Source organism: Staurois parvus, unplaced genomic scaffold (assembly GCF_062004578.1).
Source record: "Staurois parvus isolate SC_StPar_1 unplaced genomic scaffold, SC_StPar_1.0 ptg000246l, whole genome shotgun sequence".
NCBI lineage: Eukaryota > Metazoa > Chordata > Amphibia > Anura > Ranidae > Staurois > Staurois parvus.
Window position 1 is genome coordinate 496,996 of NW_028318042.1, and position 26,970 is coordinate 523,965.

General features: G+C 41.2%; 2 protein-coding genes across 2 annotated transcripts in view; one reads left to right on the forward strand and one right to left on the reverse strand.

The window, feature by feature from the left end:
* LOC149459812 (sterol 26-hydroxylase, mitochondrial-like) overlaps positions 1–3,992 on the forward strand; it is a 37,463-nt gene extending 33,471 nt beyond the window's left edge. Inside the window, exon 10 of the mRNA XM_089680597.1 lies at positions 16–3,992. The gene's annotated coding sequence lies outside the window, so the exon portion shown is untranslated. The remainder of the gene's footprint in view (positions 1–15) is intronic.
* Positions 3,993–6,915: 2,923 nt separating this feature from the next.
* LOC149459813 (ATP-binding cassette sub-family B member 6-like) overlaps positions 6,916–26,970 on the reverse strand; it is a 69,051-nt gene continuing 48,996 nt past the window's right edge. Inside the window, exons 12-20 of the mRNA XM_089680595.1 lie at positions 26,635–26,698; positions 23,419–23,504; positions 20,641–20,698; positions 20,338–20,442; positions 17,016–17,190; positions 15,345–15,457; positions 12,466–12,560; positions 12,265–12,333; positions 6,916–10,236 (exon numbers count right to left, since the gene is read on the reverse strand). Coding sequence (XP_089536721.1) covers positions 10,080–10,236; positions 12,265–12,333; positions 12,466–12,560; positions 15,345–15,457; positions 17,016–17,190; positions 20,338–20,442; positions 20,641–20,698; positions 23,419–23,504; positions 26,635–26,698 — 922 coding nt within the window. The 3' untranslated portion in view covers positions 6,916–10,079. The remainder of the gene's footprint in view (positions 10,237–12,264; positions 12,334–12,465; positions 12,561–15,344; positions 15,458–17,015; positions 17,191–20,337; positions 20,443–20,640; positions 20,699–23,418; positions 23,505–26,634; positions 26,699–26,970) is intronic.

Consider the following 26,970-nt stretch of genomic DNA (forward strand, 5'->3'; position numbering starts at 1 on the left):
CTGTATGTTTTTCAGTGTTAAAAGGAGGATGCAAATCTAAAAGTTTCTAGAGATTCCTTTTTTTCATTTGTTATCCCAATGAGCTAACTAGAAGCAAGCTCAGGTACCATACACATCAGGGATGCCACTTGACACCGCTGTATGGAGGAAATGCTGAGCGCTATAGATCAACAGTACAAGCGAGCAAAAAATAATAGCTGCAGGGTTTACTAATATACCTGATTTGTTTTAATTGACTGCACTTTTTTAAAACACTTTATTTGCCAGATTATTTGTGGTTACTGATTGGTGCTTTGCATTTATTTGGCTAACATAGAGTCTCTTCATAAATTAAACTTCAGTTTTAAAAAAAGGCAAAGTACTTTCCAGATGCATCAAAACAAAACAGTGTCTTTTACAGTTTTTGTTTTTTTCTAAAGCAGCCACAGCCTGAGTAGAAAAGCCTGTTGGCTGCTGCAGAGACATGGTCTCATTGCAGAGGTCTGACATGCCTCCAGTGATTTCAACCTGTAGCTCTGCAATCAGCAAAGCTCATATCCCAAATGATTGGAGAGCTCTGACTCAGCAGGGATAGGCTGGACCTCTGCAGAAATAAATGGTTCCCCACAGAGCGCAAGGAACCTACTCTACAATATGCTGGCAGGGAACAGGCTTTTTTTTTACTCACTGTGGCTGATTTTTAAAGGAAACAAACTGTCAGACATTTTGTTTTTATGCATCTAAAATTTATTTGGCTGATTGAAACTAAAAGCTCAGTTGGCTTTAAAGTGTTACTAAGCCCACAACAGTACAATCAGTCTGTTTATACAGTACAGCATGCTTGTTATACTCACTGTGGAAGCTAAGGGGTTAATCCTCCACATTGCGTAAAAAGGCTGTTTGATCCTGTCTTCTCTGTTCCTCCCCTTTTTTTCCCTTTTTCAAGTGACCACCTCTTATCTCGTGATAAGACAGACTGAACTGTAGGCATTTTGCACATGCTCAGTTTGATGTGTATTGCTAGAGAGTTGTTTTTTCTTGGGAGAGTGCATGTGATCATCATAGGGCCAATCAGCACTGTCCAGACAGAGGTCAGGGGTTCTGCATCCTCCTAGAGCAGAAAGTAAACTCCCCTACAAGCTTTAGGTAGTGCTCTGTTGGACACTGAAGTCACAAGACTGCTCTAACTGCTGATCAGAAAAGGTATTTAGCAATTTATATTTACTAAAATAATTGCACTTCCTGTGTACTGCGAGATTTTTTTTTTTCAACTTTTTTTGTTTATAGCACCAAAAATAAAAAGTGCACAGGTGATCAAATACCACTAAAAAAAAGCTCTATTTGTGTGAAAAAAGGACATACATTTCATTTATGTACCATTTTGCATGATTGCGCAATTGTCCGTTAAACTAGCGCAGCGCTGTATAGCAAAAAAAAGGCATAAATTGCAGTATCTATACCATAGTTTGTAGACGCTATAACTTCACACAAACCAATCAATATACACTTATTGGGATTTTTTTTTTTTACTAAAAACATGGAGCAGAATACATTTTGGCCTAAATTTATAACTAAGTTTGAGTTTACTATATATTTTTTTTTTTATAGCCGAAAGTAAAAAATATAATTTTTCTTCAAAATTTTCGGTCTTTTTTTGTTTATAGCTCGAAAAATAAAAAGCGCACAGATGATCAAATACCACCGAAAGAATGCTCTATTTGTGTGAAAAAAAGGTCATAAATTTAGTTTGGGTGCAGCATTGCATGACCGCGCAATTACCAGTTGAATTAGTGCAGCGCCAAGTAGCAAAAGGAGGCCTGGTCATTAAGGGGGGTAAATCCTCTGGAGGGCAAGTGGTTAATGTCTAAACCGCTAGCAACAAAAGTGAGTCCACCCCTACGTGACAAGGTCCAAATTGGGCCCAAAGTGACAATATTTTGTGTGGCTACCATTATTAAATATTAATAAATAATGGCCACACAAAATATTGACACTTTGGGCCCAATTATTATTATTATTATTAATATACAGTATTATAAAGCGCCAATTGTTCGCTCAGCGCTGTACATTACAAAGGGGGACAGAACATGTGACAGAACAATACCAATACAATGCAAAACATGAGGGGATCGAGGGCAATTTGGACCTTGTCACTTAGGGGTGGACTCACTTTTGTTGCCAGCGGTTTATACATTAATGGCGGTGTGTTGAGTTATTTTGAGGGGACAGCAAATTTACATGTTATACAAGCTGTACACTGACTACATCACATTGTAGCAAAGTGTCATTTCTTCAGTGTTGTCACATGAAAAGATAGAATCAAATATTTACAGAAATGTGAGGGGTGGCCTCACCTCTGGGAGATACTGTATATAGACATACAAGCTCCACCCATTCCCACCATAAACCAATACGATGCCTCTAACACCAGGATTGTCGGGATGCTGATAAAATATATAAAACCCAAAACTGAAATGATTCTCAGTCACTCCACCCTGACAACATTTACAAACATTGATAACGTCCCATACATGTGTCACATACAATATAAATACAGTAAATAGATACAGAGCCCCCTCTGTGATTTGATGCCGGGTGACAGGTCCTCTTTATAATGTCATTGGGAATCTATTACCTCCAACGTGTCTCCACCCCCCCCCCCCCACTACTTTACATTGTTGCAAAGTGTCATTTCTTCAGTATTGTCATATGAAAAGATAGAATAAAATATTTACAAAAATGTGAGGGGTGTACTCACTTGTGGGAGATACTATATGGTCATGTGAGTTAGACAGTGGTGATTTGTGAATTTGAATTTAAAAATAAATAAATTGGTGATGTCACAGTGAGCAGAGTCTATAAATAGAAGTCAGCACAGCAGTCAGTCATTTGATCAGATCAGTACACAGGAGAGGACGTGGTTTCAGATTTCTCTGAGATTGGGTTCGTGTTGTGACTGAGCAATCAAAGTTCTTTGGAATTGAGACTTTTTTCATCTTTGGACTGAAGAGGACGCCATCATGAACACCTACAAGAGATTTTATCGTATTACCAAGAAATTGGATGAAATCATGGCAGCGTGCGAGGAGATCAAACAGGATATCTGGTGGAGGATACGAAAAGTCGGCCAATGGTTTCTCCATCTTTTTCAGGGATTTGCGGAATTTGGGAGAACAGCCTGGAAATGCAGTAAATGTTTATATGGATGTTGTACGGCGTAAGAGGAGGAGATTATAGGAGGAGGGAGGAGCTTAGTGTTCGCTCCCAATGTTAGTTTTATTCAGACAGAAGAATCCTCTAATAATAGATCCCACACAAGACTTTAGTAATAATAGGCATCCTCCTAGTAGGGAAGGGGGGTGGTGGTATATACAGGCAGTGGGGAAGGGGTGGGGAGGAATTGGCTTTAGTATTAGTAAGCATCCTCCATACCAGGACCGAGGACTGCCATCCCTGTGCGGGTCGCAAAATTGGTGTAAACCAAAGGATCAGACAGGAAGGTCTGAAGAAGGAGCCTATTGAGCATGCTCCGAAATGCATTACCGCCCCTTTCACCTGCTACATCTGACTCTGCTCTCCAAGCTTCATTTTTGATGCACAGGCACATCCTGGACTCTACTATCTGATCCTATAGGCATAGTTTGCTGCTGGACGGCTGGATATCCCACCTGGATCCAATTACCAAACGATGAGTCTTTTTAACCGTTTATCTTGTAAGTGCAAATTTTCCATTGTTTACTGAATAAATTGTCAATACTGCACTTAGAGGCGCCTTCCTCTCTTTTTCTTGTTACTGCATTAGAGCCTTGCTTCCACTCTAAGAAGAGCTGCCTCAGTGTTACTGCTCCCATCCACCCCTGATAGCGCACGAAACGCGTCAGTGAGGTGCCCCCCAGATACCTAACATTATTGCATGGCCATTGCTGGACGGCTGTGGACTCCTGCTCACTTTTTGTAAGTGGTTTGTACTTATGTTTTTACTTTACAAATAAACCCTGCTACACTATCAAAGATTCTGGCCTGTGGCTCCTTTCTTTCACTGAGGGAGCCCGAGCCCCGTTTTGAAGGTGGCTGTATTTATCCTGTGCCTCGGCTGGCTGACATTCCTGGTTAATACCTCATCTGTCTGGTGCTGCTGGCTGTGGATTTCCTTTCTTTGCCTGTCTTGGGAGATACGGCACCTAGTGGCAAGTTTGGAGATGACAACTACCCATCCAGTGACTTATTTCCAGAGTACTAGGAGTAGGTCTTAATTACTCCATGCTTCATTTGCATATATATCCGGTTAGTGCAATCTACTCTCAGTGAATTACCACAAGAGTCACGAATATTCCATTCTTCCAGACTTTGATATATCACAGAAGTCACTTTAATGCATTATGTTTAAACTCAGAAGCCTTATAATCAATTGGACTTTCTATTAATGGTGTTTTATCCATTTATTTTTAGCGCTGCATATTCTTTATCATTTATGTACTATTTGAAGTTTTAGAGGTTTTACTTCCTATGTCAGCTGCTCACCATCCCTTCTTTTACTGACACCTAGCGCTTGGTTTATTTATCTTTTTCACCCCTGATATCCATCTGGCACCTTTATCTTACAGCTACAGAGGTTGGGCTCCAACAAGAGCGCCCTATATAATATACAGCTCTGGCAGAGGACCTAGTATTGCCATCCCTGTGCAGATCACAGGAGAGGTGCAATCCAGAGGGTCAGATAGGAAGGAAGCAGCAAAAGTCGCTACTAGATCCCCCAAGAGCAAAACTAGCAGTTATATAAAAGAATCCTCTAGCAATAAAACAAACATAGTACTTAGCTTTAGTATTATTAAGAATCCTGCTAGACTTAAAAAATAAGTCAACAAAAAAACAGCTGCCCCCTGTACCACAGCAAGATTTCCTGCTATGGGACCCATTAGCTGCATGGGCTGTACGTGCAGGGATGCTGGGAGGAGATTGGAACGCTTGAGAGGAACATGAAGTCAGCTCAGTTAGAGGCTCCTTGCCAAGACCTAGGATTGCTATCCCTGTACGTGTTGCAGGATTGGTGCAAACCAGAGGGTCAGACAGACAGGAAGTGTCAATCAAATCTAATGAGAAGAGAGCAGGGGAAGGGGCCAAGCCACGCTGCGTGTGTGTCTTTGGATGCACGTAATCCAGCTCAGGAGTGAGTCTGTACATGTGCAACCATAGGGAGTGGCTTTCTATGGTGGCACGCAGAGAAGAGGAGGATTGCCGGTGTGGGACCCAAAAAGAAGGTTCGGGACCACTCTGTGCAATACTTTTGCACAGAGCATTCATGTATAACATGGTTATTATTTAAAAAACAAAACAAAAAAAAAAAAAGTCTTACAACTGCTTTAAGAAGAACATTAAAATGCTGCTAGGACCAATGGAAGCACTTCAAGAGGAACTCCAACTATGCATTTATGTCATATCATGTTTATGCATGTCAAAAGTCATATAATAAAGATTTTAAAAAATGTATCCAGTATTAGTAGCGTAGAGTTTGATTTAATATCTTGCAGAGTTCTGCACATCACCACTCCAGCTGTAGTTTTCAAACCGCAGCTTGGTGAGGGAAAGCAATCCATGCCGGCTTTAATCACTTCCCGTCTTGGGTAATTTTTTCACACACATTAACATCGGGCATTTTTTGCTAGCAAATGACTTAGAACCCCCAAACTTGATATATTTTTCTGAAAGCAGAGGCCCTGGAGAATAAAATGGTGACTGTTGCAATTATTTTACGTCACACAATGTTTGTGCAGCTGTTTATCAAACACAAATTTTTAGGAAAAAATACTTTAAAATAAATATTAGTGCACACAAAACACAATATAACATCCACATTGTTTTGGTAAAATATAAAAGATGAAGCTGTGCAAAGTGAATAGAGACCACACATGTCAAGATTTAAAAATGCACACGCCTGTGAAATGGCAACAAACTGACCATAATGTCTATAGATGAACCATTCAAAGACTTTACAGGTTATAAGTTTAGAGTTAATTATATATTATAGCCCTAGAATTATTGCTCTCACTCTGACATTGGCAACAATACCTATTATGGTGCAATTGCTAGTTTCATTTTGCAGAGTAGAGTAGGGACTGGCCAGAGAGGGATTACTTTGAAGCAGTTGGCCAACTTAAACACATCTTGCAATTCATGTGAACTAGAAATCCTTGTTTATATACAAAATTTGCTAAAAATGTGTAAGGCTGTGTACAGTGTGCAGAGGGTTGATTGAGATTTTCTTGGTATTCATGTGCCACCTGATGGGGTATATATACTGTGTGCGTAAAGCTATTTGGATTTGAGCGCAGATATGTTTTATTTCTATTGTATTTGCGTGTATGTGCACAAATGCTCTATTGGCTTCAATGGAATGCCCCTCTCATATCTCATTAAAGAGAATCTGTCTTTAAAATATTATATCACTTAGGGGACTTGTAATAAGCATAGGATGTGAGCTGCAACATAAACGGGTAAAACCCTGAAAAAGAATAAAATATTTATGACAGTAGACTTTTTTTTTTGAACTGGTAAGTGGATAGAGTGCATGGGAAGAGGGGATATTTACAAAATATATATATATATATATACACACACATACATACATATACATATACAGGGCTAGGAGAATTTTTCAGGAAGTCAATGAAAGGATTAGCTGGATAGGGGCGGCACTCACCTCCCACTGGGCACTGTATACTAACTGGTACTCAGGCCACGCTGCCCACTGTTGGCTGCCTCTGGCTGTCCAGACTTTTGGAATCTGAGCCGGTGGGAGAGCTGAACACTAATTGCTGGGTCCCATCACCTCCCTCTGATCCCCCCCATACCCTCTACATGTGTCACTTCTGCCCAGGGATGTTGACCAAAGTTCTACAAGAAAGTCAATTTAAAAAAAAAAAACACAGGCAAATATCAGACGCTTATTAAACAATTTCATTTATTAGTGTCAGTGCATTTTAAATATTATCTTGTCAGTGTTCTTGTCCACAAATACGCAATGCAGGGCCTTGGATAAAACATCAAAAGAAATTTGGATGATCTCAAATTTGGATGATTTTAAAATGCATGAAGTCCATAACAACAAGATTAAAGCAACTAATCCTTTGCTAAGGACAACACAGACACCTTCACTAAATTCACTATTTTCCATGAGGCCCACTGTTAAATAAAATAGAATTATGTCCCTATTCAAAGCACCCGTATCATTATACAAATCCTGAATTAAAAAAAGAGCGAGCTAAAATCTTGAACCCTGAGGTCATAGAGGCTTTTGCACCCATGAGTGCTCATGCAGAGTGAGTTGGTTTCTTGTGTTTGAAATGCACATCAAATGCAAAGTGGGTCGAGTGCAACCTTTGCTGAGTTTCGCACCCAAACTCCCCCATTTGAGCAATGTCACACCCATCTACATGAGCCCTAAACTAGCAGCTCACAGACAGATTCTGTTATAGATATGTAGTGTATGGGCCTACCAACACAATCCATTCAAATATATCGAATCGGGTAGGCCCTCACAATACACAGATGTTTTTAAATTTTGCTAATCTGACAGATCAAATCTAAGCAAAATCTGATTTTGAGTAGCCTGCAGAAATGCTGTCGTGCCAGGACCTGCACCTTATAGTAGCCTTTCATCATTTTAAAAGTAAAGGATGCCCAAAACGTAATTTTTCAGTTTTGTGTGGTTACTGGCAGTTATATTTATAGACTTTAGAGATTCCACCACCATTTCCAATCCTGTACAGTGGTTATATACTTTATATAGCCCAAAGTTTGTAGACCCCTAACTATCACACCTTTATGAACTTTTTGGATATCCCATTCCAAAACCATGGGCTACAATATGGAGTCTACTTCCCCCAACTTCTCTGGGAAAGCTTTTAACAAGATTTTGGAGGATGTCTGGGGAAATGTGCGTGCATTCAGCCAAAAAAGCATTTGGTAAGGTACTGATGTTGGATGAGAAGACTTGGCTCACTATCAGGGGCAGACTGACAACTCATGGGGCCCCCGGGCAATAGGGGATCATGGGGCCCCTGTGTCCTTGTCCAAACTCAAAAAAGCCTATGAAAAAGGTACCAGGGGCATCTCATGGGGCCCCTACTGACCCCAAGCCCTTGGGCAACGCCCAAGTTTCCAAATGGTCAGTCCGTCCCTGCTCACTATCAGTGTTCCAATTCATCCCAAAGGTCTTCAGTAGGGTTGAGATCAGGGGCCCTATGGAGGCCACTTGAGACCCTCCATTCAAATTCATCAAACCATGTCTTTATGGAGATGTTGGTTGAGAAGACCTGACTCATTCCAATTCATCCCAAAGGTGTTCTGTAGGGTTGAGGTCAGGGCTCTGTGCAGGACACTTTCCTTCACACCAAACTCATCAAACCATATCTAATTTAGCTGACTTTGTACAAAGGGGCATAGCCTTGCTGGAACAGGAAAGGACCTTCCTCAGACTTTTCCCACAAGGTTGAAAGCAGGCAATTGTCTAAAGCAGCCTTTCTCAACCTTTTTTTAACATTCAGGTCTCAGAAAATCATGTCAGATTATACCTATCATTCAAGGGACATTATCGTGATAAAGTAAAAAAAACAAAACAAAACGGAATGAGGTGTGTTTCGTATATTTGAAAGTCAAGGCTGTTCTGAGCATTATTTTTGGTAATAGTAATTAAATGAATAATAGTAATAGCTAGAAATGAAACACTGACTGTGGAAATTGTAGTTCTCCCTTGGTGGTCTGTAAAGTGCTCCCTAACACTGGTGGTCAGCAAAGTGTGCCAATACATTGATGGTGAGTGGAGAAGGGTCCCATTAGATTGGTGGTCTGTAAAGGAAATACCTATTTGCATTGATGGTCAGTGGAGAAGGGCCCCTTAAGAAGAATGAAGAATGCCTCTTACAGATATCGGAAAGGACCACTGGTGTCAGTGATAACTTATCTAAGATGCACCTTGTTTAAGGAACCACTAGCTACCTCTAAGGGAAACCTTGGGTTCCAGGAAGCCCTGGTTGAGAAAGACTAGTCTAAAATGTTGTAGTATGCTGTAACAACAATAACCTTCACTGGAAATACCTGACAGCAATCACTTTCAGGGATATCCACATACATTTGGCCATATAGTAGTAGTGATGGCCAGGTATCCACAAACTTTGGCCAAGTAGCGTACAATATATAAAATTGAACATGTGCTTTGAATACACTAAGTAACAGGTCTACCTAAATACCCGGCTCTCACCTTCTTCATAAAAATATTTGCCTTCCCTTCGCTATCCTGCAACTTTGCTCAGTTACCTGGAGCAAAAAGAAATTTCAGTACTGCTGACCATTGGAGAGCATGTGACTGACCCGTTCCTCCCCTGATGCAGTGCTGGCTGTTTAGGGGATGGGTAGAGAGTCCTCAGGGGCAGGATGAGAGCCTTTAGTCCTAAGTAAGCTACAACTAGATTGACTTAAAGATTACAAAGGGTTTCCTCTCTTCTCTCCACTCTGCACATATAGCAGTGGGACAGTGAAGGGAAAGTGGGTATAAGCAACTGGGGTTGGTTGGGCATTTAAGTGATCCTGTTGCTTTGCCCTGTAGCACATGTTCACTTTAAGCCAGTTGATGGTCAAGTTCTTCAATGGATGTACCTAAAGATACACATATCAATGCAAGGAAATGTCACTACTGGAATCTCTGACAGACAAGAGAATCTGCAAGCCAATGTCTTCCAAAAACTGAAGTTCCCTGTGCAGCCTAAGTCACCACAATGGGTCAAGGAGCACAAGGGTGGCAGTGTTTGGGCTGAGCTGCAGGTCCTAGCAGGAAGAGTCGTAAGAGCTACACCAATTTCATGTTTGGCAAACCCGCAAGATGCTAAATGTGAAATAATGGTTACTGCAGTGTTTTCCCAACACAAGTTCTGTGAAAACCGAAGCTTTGTTCCAGCACAGCCCTTTCCTGCCTCTGATAATAGTAGGAGATGTGATCACTGCCATTAATCTACTCACTCCATACAGAATGCTGAGGAGGACCATGTTTTCTCTACCCAACATTGTCCTCAGCTGCCATGCAGCACAAAGTGACATTATGCTGCTGTCTAGTGAGGTTTCCTTAGAGCCGGCTTGGGCTGTTGCAGTTTCTCTGAGGTTTTGTCTTTCCTCTCGGTATCGGAGTCAGAGGAGGACTCATTGCTGCTCTGCTGCTTCTGCCACATTCCTGCGTAGATGCCTCCTTTAGCGAGGAGCTCCTCATGTCTACAAGCAAGAAGAACAGAGTTCATTAGCTATAGTGACCAAAGGAAAGCAAAGGTTGTCATTTACATATTTCAGCCAATCACATCCTACCACTCCTACATATGGACACAAATAATCATTTATTTGACCACTCACTGTCCAGGGCAGTTTTTTTTTAATTTTTACAAATATGTTAAAAAAAACCCCAAAATTATATATTTTCTGAAAGCTGAGACCCTGGAGAATAAAATGGTGGTTATTGCAATTTTTTTTTTTTTATCCATATTTTCAGAAAAAAAACACTAAAATGAATTTTACTGGTATACAAACAAAACAACAATTTTTTTGCAAAATGTAAAAGATGAGACTGCTTTAAGTAAATAGATGGATGCCAAACATGTCAAGAAGATTTTTTCATGGGTGATACGGTGGTGCATTTAATTTTTTTAATTAACCACTTCCCGTCCGTATATAAACGGCCGGACGGTGGTAGTGCAGGGTCGGGTGGCCGTTTATAAACGGCCACCCCGCCCCCTACTTGTGCGCGCTCCCTGGGAGCGCGCAGCACTGCAATCCGGTGCACGCTGTGTCCTCCGGACACAGTGGAACACCGATCGTCGTACGGGACCTCTCTGTGAGGTCCCGATCATGTGATCTCTGATTGGCCAATCAGTGATCACATGCAGAGTAGTAAGCAGAGTCATATACAACAGCCTTGTACCTTGTGACAAGCTTTGACCAATCATAGCTCACACAGTATTGAGAAGGAGAAAGGATTGCTTTTACAGCCTTTATGGGTGTAAAAGCAATCAGTATAAAGAAAAAAAAAAATCTTCATCACCCCCCACAAGTAGTACAGTGTCACCATGGTGACACTGTACTGCTAGGGTGACAGTATGTAAAAAAAAACACAAAAAACATAAATAATTTTATAAAAATGTAAAAAAACAATGTTTAAAAATTATAATGTTTGCTTATAAACTAATTTGGGTTTTTTTTTACTAAAAAGATAACAGAATCATTTTGGCCAAGATTTATGATGAAATATTATTTATTTGCAAAATTTTATAAGAAAAATACTTTTTTCAACATTTTTGGACTTTTTCATTTAAATAGCAAAAAAAATAAAAATCCCAGTGGTGAATAACATGAAAATTGCGCGGTCATGCAACACTGTACCCATATGAATTTTTTAGCATTTTTTTGAGACAGATAAAACTTCATTTTAGTGGTATTTATTCACCACTGGGATTTTTTTTTTTGCCATATAAATGAAAAAGTCCAAAAATTTTGAAAAAATTTGTTTTTCTTATAAAATTTTGCAAATAAATAATCTTTCTTTATAAATCTTGGCCAAAATGTATTCAGTTATCTTTTTCGTAACAAAAAAAATAACCCAAATTACTTTACAGCCAAAAATTATAATTTTTCAAAAACATTTTTTTAATTTTTTTTTTTATTATTTATGCTGTTTTTTTTTTTTTTTACATACTGTCACCCTAGCACTTTTTTTACATACTGTCACCACTACTTGTGGGGGGTGATGAAAATTTTTTTTTTTTTACACTGATTGCTTTTACACCCATAAAGGCTGTAAAATCAATCATTTCTCCTTTTCTCTGGCTGCATTCTTCCAGCCATTGAGAAATACTGTGAGAGCTGTGATTGGTCACAGCTTGTCGCAAGGCTGTTGTGAATAGCCCTGTACCATGTGACCTCTGTGATCCTTCACAGATTTCACACGAAGTAAGCAATGATGTCAGAAGTGACATCTTGCTTACTACTCTTCATGTGATCACTGATTGGCCAATCAGTGATCACATGATTGGGACCTCACACAGAGGTCCCGTAGAACAATCGGTGTTCCACTGTCACTGGATCGCAGTGATGCGCGCTCCCAGGGAGCGCGCACAAGCAGGGGGCGGGGAGGCCGTTTATAAATGGCCACCCGCCCCTGCACTGCCACCGTCTGGCCGTTTATATACATGGGCCGAACAGGAAGTGGTTAATAAACGCTTCTATTATCATTAGCCAGAGTGCTGCCCTTACCTTCCTCTTTCTATAATTTGTCCTTCTTTCAGAACCAGGATCTGATCTGCATTGATCACGGTGGAGAGTCTGGGAAAAAAAAAAAGAGTAAAAATAATCAGAACTGAAAACTGCAATCTAACCACAAACAGCAGACTACAAAGCTGTTCTATAAACTCCCATCTACAAATGCCACAGATATAGGAACAGATCACGTCTCACCGATGAGCGACAACAATTGTAGTGCGATTGGCGCAGACTTTGGCCAGAGATGCTTGGATGTTGCGTTCGGTTTCAGTATCTAGTGCTGATGTGGCCTAAAAAACAGGCGGGTGAAAATCAGCGTTAGTAAATTGAGGAAGAGCCCAGTACAGAGCGCACTGGGTGTTACTGCCAATATGGGCGACTGGTCAGCAGCTGCTGTCACAACATATAACATGGCGGCTGCCTGGACAACTGCCACTTTTGGGGTGTCCTCTGAAAAATTTGTTTTTAAATTGTAAGGCAGCCCATAGATGATTAGATTTTCTTTTCTACCAATATAGCCAGTGTTGATGGGGAAATGCCCACATGAAAGAAAAATATATTTGAAATGCTACAATTTTGGCCGTATTCAATATATTTAAAAAAATAAATAAAAAATGATGTATATATATACATTTCAAATATACTGTATGTCTTTAATAATACATATCTACATTTTTGGAATGCATTTACAATATATGTAAAACATATGTTAAAATGACTTTTTTATACGTAAAAAAAAATCTGAAGAATATATTTTAAAAACATATATTTTTAGAAATAGATTTTCTTTAAATATATTCTTCAGACTTTTTTAACATATAAAAAAGTAATTCTAACATATATTTTTACGTAAATGCATTTCAAAATTGTAGATTTGTAATTTTAAAAATATACAATATATTTTTCATATATTTTGTAATAAAGACGCATTGCAACACGCAGTGTATATATATATATATATATTTATTTATTTATTTAAATATATTGAATGTGGCCAAAATTGTAGCATTTCAAATATATGGCAATATATTTGGGAAGAATATTATTAAAATATATTGCATATATATTTTTCTTCCATATGGGTGCCTCTGGCAGCTTTTGTGTTGACAGCGGGGGGTCCGTGTGGAGCCTTCCCAGTGGGCAGAACACAATGATTACAGCTAGCGGCTATAGCCACAGGCAATAATCACATGTAGAAAAATCTGATAGGCTGGCTGTGCCCAAGTCGACCAATGGATTGACTTGTGTACAATTCACCTGCCCATACATGCATGGAATTTCATCCGCTCCCTGCTGAATTGGCTGAATTTTGATCCACATATAGCCGTATTAACTCATGTACAGATAGCTCCATATATATTTGGACACAGCCACATTTTTACTTTTTTTCAGGTATTTACCAAAACATATTCCAGCTATAGTTTATATAATGGATATGGGCTGAAAGTACACACTCTCAGGTTTAATTAGAGGGTATGTAAATCCAAATTGGAGGAAGGGTTTAGGAATTACAGCTCTTAAGAGTAGCCAACCCCCCTTTTTGAACGGACCAAAAGTAATTGGACAATTGAATCAAAAACTGTTTCATGGCCAGGTGTGGGCTACTCCTTCGTTATTTCTTCATCAATTAAGCAGGTAAAAGGTCAGGAGTTGATTCTAAGTGTGGGATTTGCATTTGGAATCTATTGCTGTGAACCTACATCATGTGTTCAAAGGAGCTGTCCATGCAAGTGAAACAGGCCATTGTAAGGCTTCAAAAACAAAACAAATCCATCAGAGCAGGGGCGGACTGACTATTTGGAAACTCGGGCACTGCCTGAGGCCCCGGGGTCAGTAGGGGGCCCCATGAGATGCCCTTGGTACCTTTTTCATATGTTTTTTTGAGTTTGGGCAAGGACACAGGGGCCCCATGATCCCCTATTGCCCGGGGGGCCCTATGAGTTGCCAGTCAGACAGATCGCAGCAATATTAGGAGTGGCCAAATCAACAGTTTGGTCCATTCTGAGGAAAGAAGAACGCCCTGGTGAGCTCAGCAACATAAAAAGGCATGGACGTCTATGGAAGACAACAGTGGTGGATGATCGCAGGATCCCCTCTATGGTAAAGAAAAACCCATTCACAAGATCCAGACAAGTGAAGGACACTCTCCAGGAGGTGGGCGTATTATTGTCAGTCTACAATCAAGAGAAGACTTCACGAGAGCAAATACAGAGGGTTCACCACAAGGTGCAAACCATTCATAAGCCTGAGAGGAAGGCAGCTAAATGTGACACATTTACCAGGCCCTTCCCCCACTCTCCATCCTGACGGATCCTATTATGTGCTTGTAGCTGTTGGTGGGAAGGAGAGGAGGGAAGCCGGCAGCACGGAGAAATGTATGGTGCACAGGGAGGGTGATGGGTGCAGCGGGAGGGCAACTACTGGATCCAATCCCCTGTATAACTTTCTCTGCAGCATCTAAAAGCCGGTGGGAGGGAAAGAAGAAGAAACCAGCACACAATAGGATCCTTCAGGATGGAGAGTGGGGGAAGGGCCCAGTAAATATTTATTTATTTATTACAGGTACTTATATAGCGCCGTCAGTTTACACAGCACTTTACATATATATTGTACATTCACATCAGTCCCTAACCCTCAAGGGGTGTACAATCTAAGGTCCCTAACTCACATTCATACATACACATACTAGGGCCAATTTAGAACCAATTAACCTACCAGCATGTCTTTTGGAGTGTAGGAGGAAACCGAAGTCCCCGGAGGAAACCCACGCAGTCACAGGGAGAACATGCAAACTCCAGGCAGGTGGTGCCGTGGTTGGGATTCGAACCAGCGACCCAAGTACTGCCAGGCGGAAGTGCTAACCATTTAGCCAAATATGTCACATTTATTAGCCCCTTCTTTTCCTGAATCTGTACTGATCACTCTCTGTGTTCATTCATAACTGAAGCATAGTAAAGGGGGAGAGCCCTGTAAGGTTGGCTGTATGGGGCCCTGTGGTTTCTAACAGCAGCCCTGAGGGCAGGTTAGTCCTACAATCCTTGGGTGAAAAATGGATGATGATAGCCCAGAATCACCTCATCTAGAAGGACGATTTGTGGCCCCTTTAGAATGGTTCGTGCAATGGCGACTCGTTGCTTCTCTCCACCACTTAACTTCAGACCCCGTTCCCCGACTTGTGTGTCGTATCCTGCAGACAGAAAAAGGAAGATATAAAACAAACACGTCCCCGGAATCTGCACCCATCTCTTGGGATACTAAAACTGAATCCGTTAGTGAGTGCGGTCCAAAGGAGAGGAACACTACAGGGCCCCTCAGGTCCTATATTCTGTCGCTGGCTGGCATGATTCTCCAGCGTTTCAGCCAGTGATGTGATCGGAGTAGGTGAGAGGTGTATTTAGTGATCTTGTGATTTGCCCCCAGTGATAGAATTGCTAGTGTACATACAACTCCTCCCCTGCACCACTGGTATCAGATACTTCCATCGAGTGCTTTGTCCATGCTGGGATTTGTGGTTCCTCCTGCCAACCACTACACCGTTACTGTGCCCTGTAATTACATAGCAGCTTGCAGGAAAAACCACAGGGAAACCTGCTGGAAGCTCTACTGCTTTACTACCCCCCCCCCCCCCCCCGGTCATATCAAGCCCAACTTTGAAATTGTGCGACTAATGCAGGCCATACATGGTTCGAATTCCAAATGAATTTTCGTCCGAAAATTGAAACATCGTTCGTTCTGTAATCCGATGGTGCCACCAATGATTTCGAAAATCTGTAATTTTTCACGAATTTTCCAGCATGCCCGATAAACGAAACGGGGAGGAACCACAAAAATCGGCCGATGCCATCGCCCCACTAACAGAGCGAAAACCGGACGATTATTCTTAGGTCTGATTTTCGTAAGAAAATCGTTCGGAATTCGAACCGTGTATGGCTTGCATTACAGGGAAATCGTACGATTTCAAAGTCAGGGGGACATGCCGATTTCAGGTGCGATTTGCAAGACATCTGACGCAGATGTCTATGCAAATCGCACCAAAAGAAGTGCATGTACTACTTCAGAAATTGGTGTGGCTCCAACCAAGTCGGAACATCACCGATCTTGTCTCTAAATATCACCCAAACTGTAGTCTCCGCTCCTCGCAAGATCTCCTGCTCTCTAGCTCCCTTGTCTCCTCCTCCCATGCTCGTCTCCAGGACTTCTCCAGAGCTTCCCCCATCCTCTGGAACTCTCTACCCCAAATTATCAGACTATCGCCTACTCTTCTCACTTTTAGGCGATCTCTGAAAACCTATCTCTTCAGGGAAGCCTATCCTGCCCTCAGCTAATACTGGAATCTTCTATTCTTCCAACCACTCCATCCCCCACAGTTAACACCTTTTGTACCACTAGCCCCTCCCTCTTAGATTGTAAGCTCCAAGGATCAGGGCCCTCAAATCCCTCTTGTATTGAACTGTATTGTTGCTGTATTGTCTCCTGTTATATTGTAAAGCGCTGAGCAAACTGTTGGCGCTATATAAATCTTGTATAATAATAACCGCGCTGATATGACCGCTGTAATTGCGGACAATGGTGCGACTTGACATGCGATTTGCAAATCGCATAGCATGCAAATCGCACGTCAAGTCGCACCCGTATTATTGATTCTTTCAGCTTCTGTTATTATAACCTCTCCTCCCAGTTCTATGCATTTTAAACACACGCAGAGCCCTTCCTAAACCTGTAAACGATTACCGTCATTCACCCACCATCACGGAAGGAGAGTATCCGTTCGTGGATATCGGCTGCAATTGCCGCTTGCTCCACCTCCTCGTCGCTGGCGCTGACACGCCCATAGCGGATATTATTCCGAATAGTATCATTAAACAGCACTGTGTCCTGAGGCACCACCCCAATGTGGGAGCGAAGAGAGGCTTGCAGAACCTAGGGGAGAGAACGATAACTTCTTGTTCAAATATTTAAAAGATTGAGAACTTCTAAACAAATCGTGTGACATTCATCAATTCCGGGAACATCAGAGAAAGAGTTTCTGCTTACTAAAGTCAATATTTAAAAAAATTTAAACCCCTAAGTTATCAATGGTGAAGGTACCCTGTAGTATTTTAAAAGTGGTGGCGCCACTCTAAGTGTAGGAGTTGCATAAAACCAAGAAATTTAACACCATCCCGCCTGGCCTATAGCAGATTGATGGCCGGGCGGGACACTTCCCATTTTGACTAGCCATCATATGTTGCCTCCCGGCCCTTTAACGACTTCCTGACCGGCCGTTACATATAAACGGGCGGACGGTGGCAGTGCAGAGTTGGGTGGCCGTTTATAAACGGCCTCCCCTGCCCAGGGAGCGCGCAGCACCGCAATCCAGTGCCCGCTGTGTCCTCCGGACACAGTGAAACACCGATCGTCGGACGGGACCTCTGTATGAGGTCCCGATCATGTGATCACTGATTGGCCAATCAGTGATCACATGCAAAGTAGTAAGCAAGATGTCACTTGTGACATCATTGCTTACTACGTGTGAAATCTGTGAATGATCACAGAGGTCACATGGTACAAGGCTATTCACAACAGCCTTGTACCATGTGACAAGCTGTGACCAATCACAGCTCACTCAGTACTTCTCAATGAGTGCAAGAATGCAGACAGAGAGAAAGAGAAATGATTGCTTTTACATCCTATATGGGTGTAAAAGCAATCAGTGTAAAAAAAAATTCTTCATCACCCCCCACAAGTAGTACAGTGTCACCATGGTGGCACTGTACTGCTAGGGTGACAGTATGTAAAAAAAAAAAATAATAATAATATAAAAAAATAAAATAAAAATGTAAAAAAAATGTTTAAAAATTATAATTTTTGGTTATAAACTAATTTGGATTTTTTTTTTTACTAAAAAGATAACGGAATACATTTTGGCCAAGATTTATGATGAAATATTATTTATTTGCAAACTTTTATGAAAAAAACACTTTTTTTCAAAATTTTTGGACGTTTTCATTTACATAGCAAAAAAAATAAAAATCCCAGTGGTGAATAAATACCACCAAAATAAAGCTTTATCTGTCTCAAAAAAATGGTAAAAAATTCATATGGGTACAGTGTTGCATGACCGCGCAATTGTCATTCAAAGTGTGATAGCGCTGAAAGCTGAAAATTGCCCTGGACAGGAAGGGGGTAAAAGTGTCCGGACAGGAAGTGGTTAAGGGGTTTGTTACGTCGGGAGATGGGGCTCTGGGAAATGTGACCGCCATGATTGGTTGTCACAGCGGTAACATGATTTGAAAGGTCCCGATCACAAGTAGTGATATGGACTTTTCTGTAAGGTGCAGGTAAATAATCCGGGAGCACACAGGGTGCATGCTCGGCACATGTTTGTTAACTTTTAACCACTTCAAGTCCAGACACTTTCACCCCCTTCCTGTCCAGGCCAATTTTCAGCTTTCAGCGCTATCACACTTTGAATGACAATTGCGCGGTCATGCAACACTGTACCCATATGAATTTTTTAGCATTTGTTTGAGACAGATAAAGTTTTATTTTGGTGGTATTTATTCACCGCTGGGATTTGTATTTTTTTTGCTATATAAATGAAAAAGTCCACAAATATTGAATAAAAGTGTTTTTCTTATAAAATTTTGCAAATAAATAATATTTCATCATAAATCTTGGCCAAAATGTATCCAGTTGTCTTCAGTAAAAAAAACATAACCCAAATGAGTTTATAACCAAAAATTATATTTTTTAAAATATTTTTTTACATTTTTATTTTTTTATATGATTATGTTTTTTTTACATACCGTCACCCTAGCAGTACAGTGTCACCATGGTGACACTGTACTACTTGTGGGGTGATGAAGATTTTTTTTTCCACACTGATTTCTTTTACACCCATAAAGGCTGTAAAAGCAATCATTTCTCCTTCTCTCTGGCTGCATACTTGTAGACATTGAGAAATACTGTGTGAGCTGTGATTGGTCACAGCTTGTCACATGGTACAAGGCTGTTGTGAATAGCCTTGTACCATGTGATCTCTGTGATCATTCACAGATTTCACACGTAGTAAGCAATAAATAATATTTCATCATAAATCTTGGCCAAAATGTATCCAGTTGTCTTTTTAGTAAAAAAAAAAAAAATAACGCAAATTAGTTTATAACCAAAAATGATAGTTTTTAAAAATATTTTTTTACATTTTTATTTTTTTATATGATTATGTTTTTTTTACATACCGTCACCCTAGCAGTACAGTGTCACCATGGTGACACTGTACTACTTGTGGGGTGATGAAGATTTTTTTTTTACACTGATTGCTTTTACACCCATAAAGGCTGTAAAAGCAATCATTTCTCCTTCTCTCTGGCTGCATTCTTGCAGCCATTGAGAAATACTGTGTGAGCTGTGATTGGTCACAGCTTGTCACATAATACAAGACTGTTGTGAATAGCCTTGTACCATGTGACCTCTGTGATCATTCACAGATTTCACACGTAGTAAGCAATGATGTCAGAAGTGACATCTTGCTTACTACTCTGCATGTGATCACTGATTGGCCAATCAGTGATCACACGATCGGGACCTCATACAGAGGTCCCGCCCGAGGATCGGTGTTCCAATGTGTCCGGAGGACACAGCGGGCACCAGATCGCGGTGCTGCGCGCTCCCAGGGAGAACGCAGAAGCAGGGTGCGGGGAGGCAGTTTATAAACCGCCACCTGACCCTGCACTGCCACCCTCCGGCCATTTAAATACACAGGCCAGACGGGAAGTGGTTAAGTAAAGCATGCGGCCGCTCGGCGTCAAGGCCCAGCTGCTGAGAGGCCGCATATTTACGTACTGCCGGTGTCAATCGGTTAAGGACAATTAATAGTTCTAGACATCCCTTATAACAAAGCAAAACTTCCATTTTTGAGTTCAGTGCCACTTTGATAAAAAATTGCTGGGATGTAACAACTCTTCTGCCAAACAAACCTCTTCTATTTGCTCCTATCAGTTTGATTTATGTATACTGCCTTCGGCACAAGCACAGCGCACATTATAGAGATGGCTCTAGGGGTCCAGTTCTGCTTGGCGTGCTTACCGTGGAAATATCCTGCCCATCAACCCGGATGCTGCCTCCTTTCACATCATAAAAGCGGAAGAGAAGACGTATAATTGTGCTTTTTCCTGAGCCTGAGGGCCCCACCTGGAAGGAGAAGAAGAAAGTTTGAATTTATATTCTACATGTGGCCACGTGCTAGTCGCCTACAACCCTTGTTGTTCTGGGGAGGTTAGATTCCTGAAGCTTTCAGGAAATGCTGAGACTTGTAGTTTGCAGACAACTGAACACAGAGGTTGTAGACGCATGGTTTGTATAACGGGTCATACGTGCAATAAAACTCACCAGTGCCACAGTCTGCCCCGGCATCACGGTGAAAGAGACATCTCGCAGGATCTCACGACTGCAAGGGGCAGAAAGAAACAGTTTATTGGTTTTTTTAAATGTAATTGCATACAGCAACCAACCGAGTACAAAATATCATCCCATCGTAACATGGATTTTATGTCAGGTTCTCTAGAAGGCTTTGGGAATTGGAGGATAAAAATCATGACTCATGATATAGAGAAGTGTTCTGTCTTTACAATCCGTCACTCCCAGTGGAGTACCCAATTCACAAAAAAGAACATTGGGGAACTGGAGAAAGTACAGAGAAGGGCAACCAAACTGATAAGAGGCATGGAGGAGCTCAGCTATGAGGAAAGATTACAGGAACTGAATGTATTCTCTCTTGAGAAGAGGAGATTAATGGTGGATATGATCTCCATGTATAATACATAAGGGGGGGATATGATCTCCATGTATAATACATAAGGGGGGATATGATCTCCATGTATAATACATAAGGGGGGATATGATCTCCATGTATAATACATAAGGGGGGATATGATCTCCATGTATAATACATAAGGGGGGGATATGATCTCCATGTATAATACATAAGGGGGGATATGATCTCCATGTATAATACATAAGGGGGGATATGATCACCCTGTATAATACATAAGGGGGGATATGATCTCCATGTATAATACATAAGGGGGGATATGATCTCCATGTATAATACATAAGGGGGATATGATCTCCATGTATAATACATAAGGGGGGATATGATCTCCATGTATAATACATAAGGGGGGATATGATCTCCATGTATAATACATAAGGGGGGATATGATCACCATGTATAATACATAAGGGGGGATATGATCTCCGTGTATAATACATAAGGGGGATATGATCTCCATGAATAATAATAAGGGGGGATATGATCTCCATGTATGATACATAAGGGGGATATGATCTCCATGTATAATACATAAGGGGGGGATATGATCTCCATGTATAATACATAAGGGGGGATATGATCTCCATGTATAATACATAAGGGGGGATATGATCTCCATGTATAATACATAAGGGGGGGATATGATCTCCATGTATAATACATAAGGGGGGATATGATCTCCATGTATAATACATAAGGGGGGATATGATCTCCATGTATAATACATAAGGGGGATATGATCTCCATGTATAATACATAAGGGGGGATATGATCTCCATGTATAATACATAAGGGGGGATATGATCTCCATGTATAATACATAAGGGGGGATATGATCTCCGTGTATAATACATAAGGGGGGATATGATCACCATGTATAATACATAAGGGGGATATGATCTCCATGAATAATAATAAGGGGGGATATGATCTCCATGTATGATACATAAGGGGGATATGATCTCCATGTATAATACATAAGGGGGGGATATGATCACCATGTATAATACATAAGGGGGGATATGATCACCATGTATAATACATAAGGGGGGATATGATCTCCATGTATAATACATAAGGGGGAATATCATCTCCATGTATAATACATAAGGGGGGATATGATCTCCATGTATAATACATAAGGGGGGATATGATCTCCATGTATAATACATAAGGGGGGATATGATCACCATGTATAATACATAAGGGGGGATATGATCTCCATGTATAATACATAAGGGGGGATATGATCTCCATGTATAATACATAAGGGGGGATATGATCTCCATGTATAATACATAAGGGGGATATGATCTGCATGTATAATACATAAGGGGGATATGATCTCCATGTATAATACATAAGGGGGGATATGATCTCCATGTATAATACATAAGGGGGGATATGATCACTGTGTATAATACATAAGGGGGGATATGATCTCCATGTATAATACATAAGGGGGATATGATCTCCATGAATAATAATAAGGGGGGATATGATCTCCATGTATGATACATAAGGGGGGTATGATCTCCATGTATAATATATAAGCGGGGATATGATCACCATGTATAATACATAAGGGGGGATATGATCACCATGTATAATACATAAGGAGGGATATAATCTCCATGTATAATACATAAGGGGGGGATATGATCTCCATGTATAATACATAAGGGGGGGATATGATCTCCATGTATAATACATAAGGGGGGATATGATCTCCATGTATAATACATAAGGGGGGATATGATCTCCATGTATAATACATAAGGGGGGATATGATCTCCATGTATAATACATAAGGGGGGATACGATCACCATGTATAATACATAAGGGGGGATATGATCTCCATGTATAATACATAAGGGGGGATATGATCTCCATGTATAATACATAAGGGGGGATATGATCTCCATGTATAATACATAAGGGGGGAATATGATCAACATGTATAATACATAAGGGGGGATATGATCTCCGTGTATAATACATAAGGGGGGGGGGGGGGGTGTGATCTCCATGTAGAATACAAAAAAAGATAATCAGGTGAAAATTAAGGGAAAAAAGCCTGCAAAAAAAAACAAACTAATGCAGCCATTACAACTGAGAACTGGTAAGCTGCAGTATATTACATTTTTGGGTCTAGAGGTACTCTTTATTTCCCTGACAGGTCCACTTTAATAGTGCAAGGACAGTAAGCCAGGTCCCTACAGAATGTTGAACAAATGAAGTGTGTAAAAAACAATTCCTTCTCCTATTATTCACAGTGTATTACATAAAGATTTATGCGTTTTTCCCCCCATGCTGGAATATGTTCTGGCCGTACCCGTCTGTATAGCTGAAATGGATATTTTCAAACTCAATTTTTCCATGGCGGAACCTCAGGTGGTCAGCATTCACCAAATCCTTCACCTGTGGAGTACAGACAATACAAGACAGCGATTAGCCAGGGCGATCAACCATCTCCAGATTAAATTGTAAGGGTCAATTCACATCTGTGTTCTGTAAAATGTGATGTGCGTTTTTTGAAAATGCGTTGTATTAAAATCAAAATGCAACGCATATGCATCTTTCTTCCCTGGTCATCTGAGAAAAATGACCACGATTTAAAAAAAAAAACAAAAAAAAACGCAATTTGTGTTTTTGGTGCAGTACCATTGACTATAATGAAAGGTGTGTCTTTTGGTGCATTTTTCACAAAATGCAGTGATAGGGCAGCAAGCAGGACTTTTCAAAATCACAGCGCATAGCATTTATAGCAGAATTCAGGTAAAAAAAAATGTTCACCTGTGCAGTGGGGCTGTGCCTACAATGGATGGGATAACTGTCTATCTGAATGCTGCTGCCAGACTCATCCACCTTACTAACCGTTCCATATCTGCCACCCCTCTCTGCCAATCCCTCCACTGGCCTCCACTCAGTGTCCTCCACCTCTCTCTGCCAATCCCTCCACTGGCCTCCACGTAGCCTACCCCCCCCCCCCCCCCTGCCAATCCCTCCACTGGCCTCCACCCCTCTCTGCCAATCTCTCCACTGGCCTCCACTCAGTGTCCTCCACCCCTCTCTGCCAATCCCTCCACTGGCCTCCACTCAGTGTTCTCCACCCCTCTCTGCCAATCCCTCCACTGGCCTCCACTCAGTGTCCTCCATCCCTCTCTGCCAATCCCTCCACTGGCTTCCCATTGCCCAACAAATAAAATTAAAAACATTAACAATCACATATAAAGCCATTTATAACTCCGCTCCAAATTACAACACCAATCTTGTCTCCAAATATCACCCAAACCGTATTCTCCGCTCCTCCCACAACCTCCTGCTCTCTAGACCCTTGTCTCCTACCTCCCATGCGCATCTCCAGGACTTCTCCAGAGCTTCCCCCATCCTCTGGAACTCTCTACCCCAATTTATCAGACTATCACCTACTCTGCTCACTTTTAGGCGATCTCTGAAAACATATCTCTTCAGGGAAGCCTATCCTGCCCTCAGCTAATACTGGAATCTTCTACTCTTCCAACCAGTCCATCCCCCACTCTTATTACCGTTTGCACCACCAGCTCATCCCTCCTAGATTGTAAGCTCCCAGGATCAGGGCCCTCCTATCCCTCTTGTATTGAACTGTATTGTTGCTGTATTGTCTCCCTTTATATTGTAAAGCGCTGAGCAAACTGTTGGCGCTATATAAATCCTGTATAATAATAATAATAATAATAATAACTGCCTGTTTCTCTCTCTGGCAGAGAACGGAGATATGCCCAGCTGACCCACCCATCCTCCCCGCACAAAACTGGTCCTTTCAGTTCCTGCATTCCCCCCCCCCCCAGCAGCAATCTTGTAAATGGACTGTTCCTGACATCAGCGCGCTCCATAGACAGGAATAGTCCACCACTGGACCAGGAAGGGGGAGTGCGGTTTTACGGAGGAAAGGGGGGTCAGGTGAGTTTGAGCTTTGTGCTCACCGCTAGAAAAAAAAACGAGCAGCTGATCCATGTGGGGGGGGGGGGGGGGGCACAGTCCCACTGCATGGTGAAAAACTATTTTTGACCGGAGTTCTGCTCTAAAGGGGATATTTTACATGCACTTTTGAAGCGCTGGGAAGGTGAGTTTTAGTGCAGTAAAAGAGCACTGATGTGAACCGGCCCTAACAGTTCTATCACATTAGTTGCGTTGATCTGCATAGATCAACACAGGTTCAACACAAAGGCATAAACTTTCTTCTATATGTGCCTCAATCACATGTATGGTGATGTAAAATGCGAAAAAATGCAGCATGTCAGTATTTTTTTATGCAGCACAACTCAGAGCACCACAGCGCTTCGCAATGCATAGAGCTGAATTGAAAAAAAAAAAAAGGCAAACAGTGCAATATATTATAACAACGTATTGCCCTGGCCCTACACAAGGCACACCGGCATATGTGTTATATGGAGCATAGTGCTTCCCAGCTCTTATGATGAGCCCTAATGATGGCCATACACATTACAATCCATTTGTACAAACTCCCTTGGATTTATTAACCACTTCCCGACCGGCCGGTGCATATAAACAGCCGGACGGTGGCAGTGCAGGGTCGGGTGGCCGTTTATAAACGGCCTCCCCGTACCCTGCTTGTGCGCGCCGCCTTGGAGCGCACAGCACCGCGATCCGGTGCCCGCTGTGTCCTCCAGACACAGTGAAACACCGATCGTCAGACGGGACCTCTGTACGAGGTCCCAATCATGTGATCACTGATTGGCCAATCAGTGATCACATGCAAAGTAGTAAGCAAGATGTCACTTGTGACATCATTGCTTACTACGTGTGAAATCTGTGAATGATCACAGAGGTCACATGGTACAAGGCTGTGACAAGCTGTGACCAATCACAGCTCACACAGTTTTTCTCAATGGCTGCAAGAATGCACACAGAGAGAAGGAGAAATGATTGCTTTTACATCCTATATGGGCGTAAAAGCAATCAGTGTAAAAAATAAAAAAAAATCTTCATCACCCCCCACAAGTAGTACAGTGTCACCATGGTGACACTGTACTGCTAGGGTGACAGTATGTAAAAGAATAAAATATAAATAAAAAAATAAAATAAAAATGTAAAAAAAAAAAAAGTTTAAAAATTATAAATTTTTGGTTATAAACTAATTTGGATTTTTTTTTTTTTTTACTAAAAAGATAACGGAAAATATTTTGGCCAAGATTTATGATGAAATATTATTTATTTGCAAAATTTTATAAAAAAAACACTTTTTTAAAATTTTTTTGGACTTTTTCATTTACATAGCAAAAAAAATAAAAATCCCAGCGGTGAATAAATACCACCAAAATAAAGCTTTATCTGTCTCAAAAAAATGGTAAAAAAGTGTTGCATGACCGAGCAATTGTCATTCAAAGTGTGATAGCCCTGAAAGCTGGTCAGGAAGGGGGTAAAAGTGTCTGGTCTGGAAGTGGTTAAAACTCCATTCAATTCATATCCAATCCGACAGGCCCTGGTCATACATAGGTATTGGTGGATCTATAGGAGATTGTACAACACATGCATAAAAGCTGCTCACCTCCTGATCTTCACTGAAGAGTTCAAACATGTTCTCCATGTCGATGAATGAATTCTGAATCATTCTGTAACACACAGATAAACATTTTCAGCAATGCTGACACTCACATGGAATCTCTGCTATGCTTGCAAACACCTTTCTTAATCCCGGGACCCTCATCTGACCAGCTCCCAACTTCTGGACTTCTCTCATGCTGCTTCCTCTCTTTGCAACTCTATTCTGCATACCATCAGGCATTCACCAACACTCCAAGGATGCTCATAATGAAAAATACTCAGGATGCTAGCATTCAACACACTTGTTCTGGGTCAGTGACTGGAAGTATTGAATCCATTA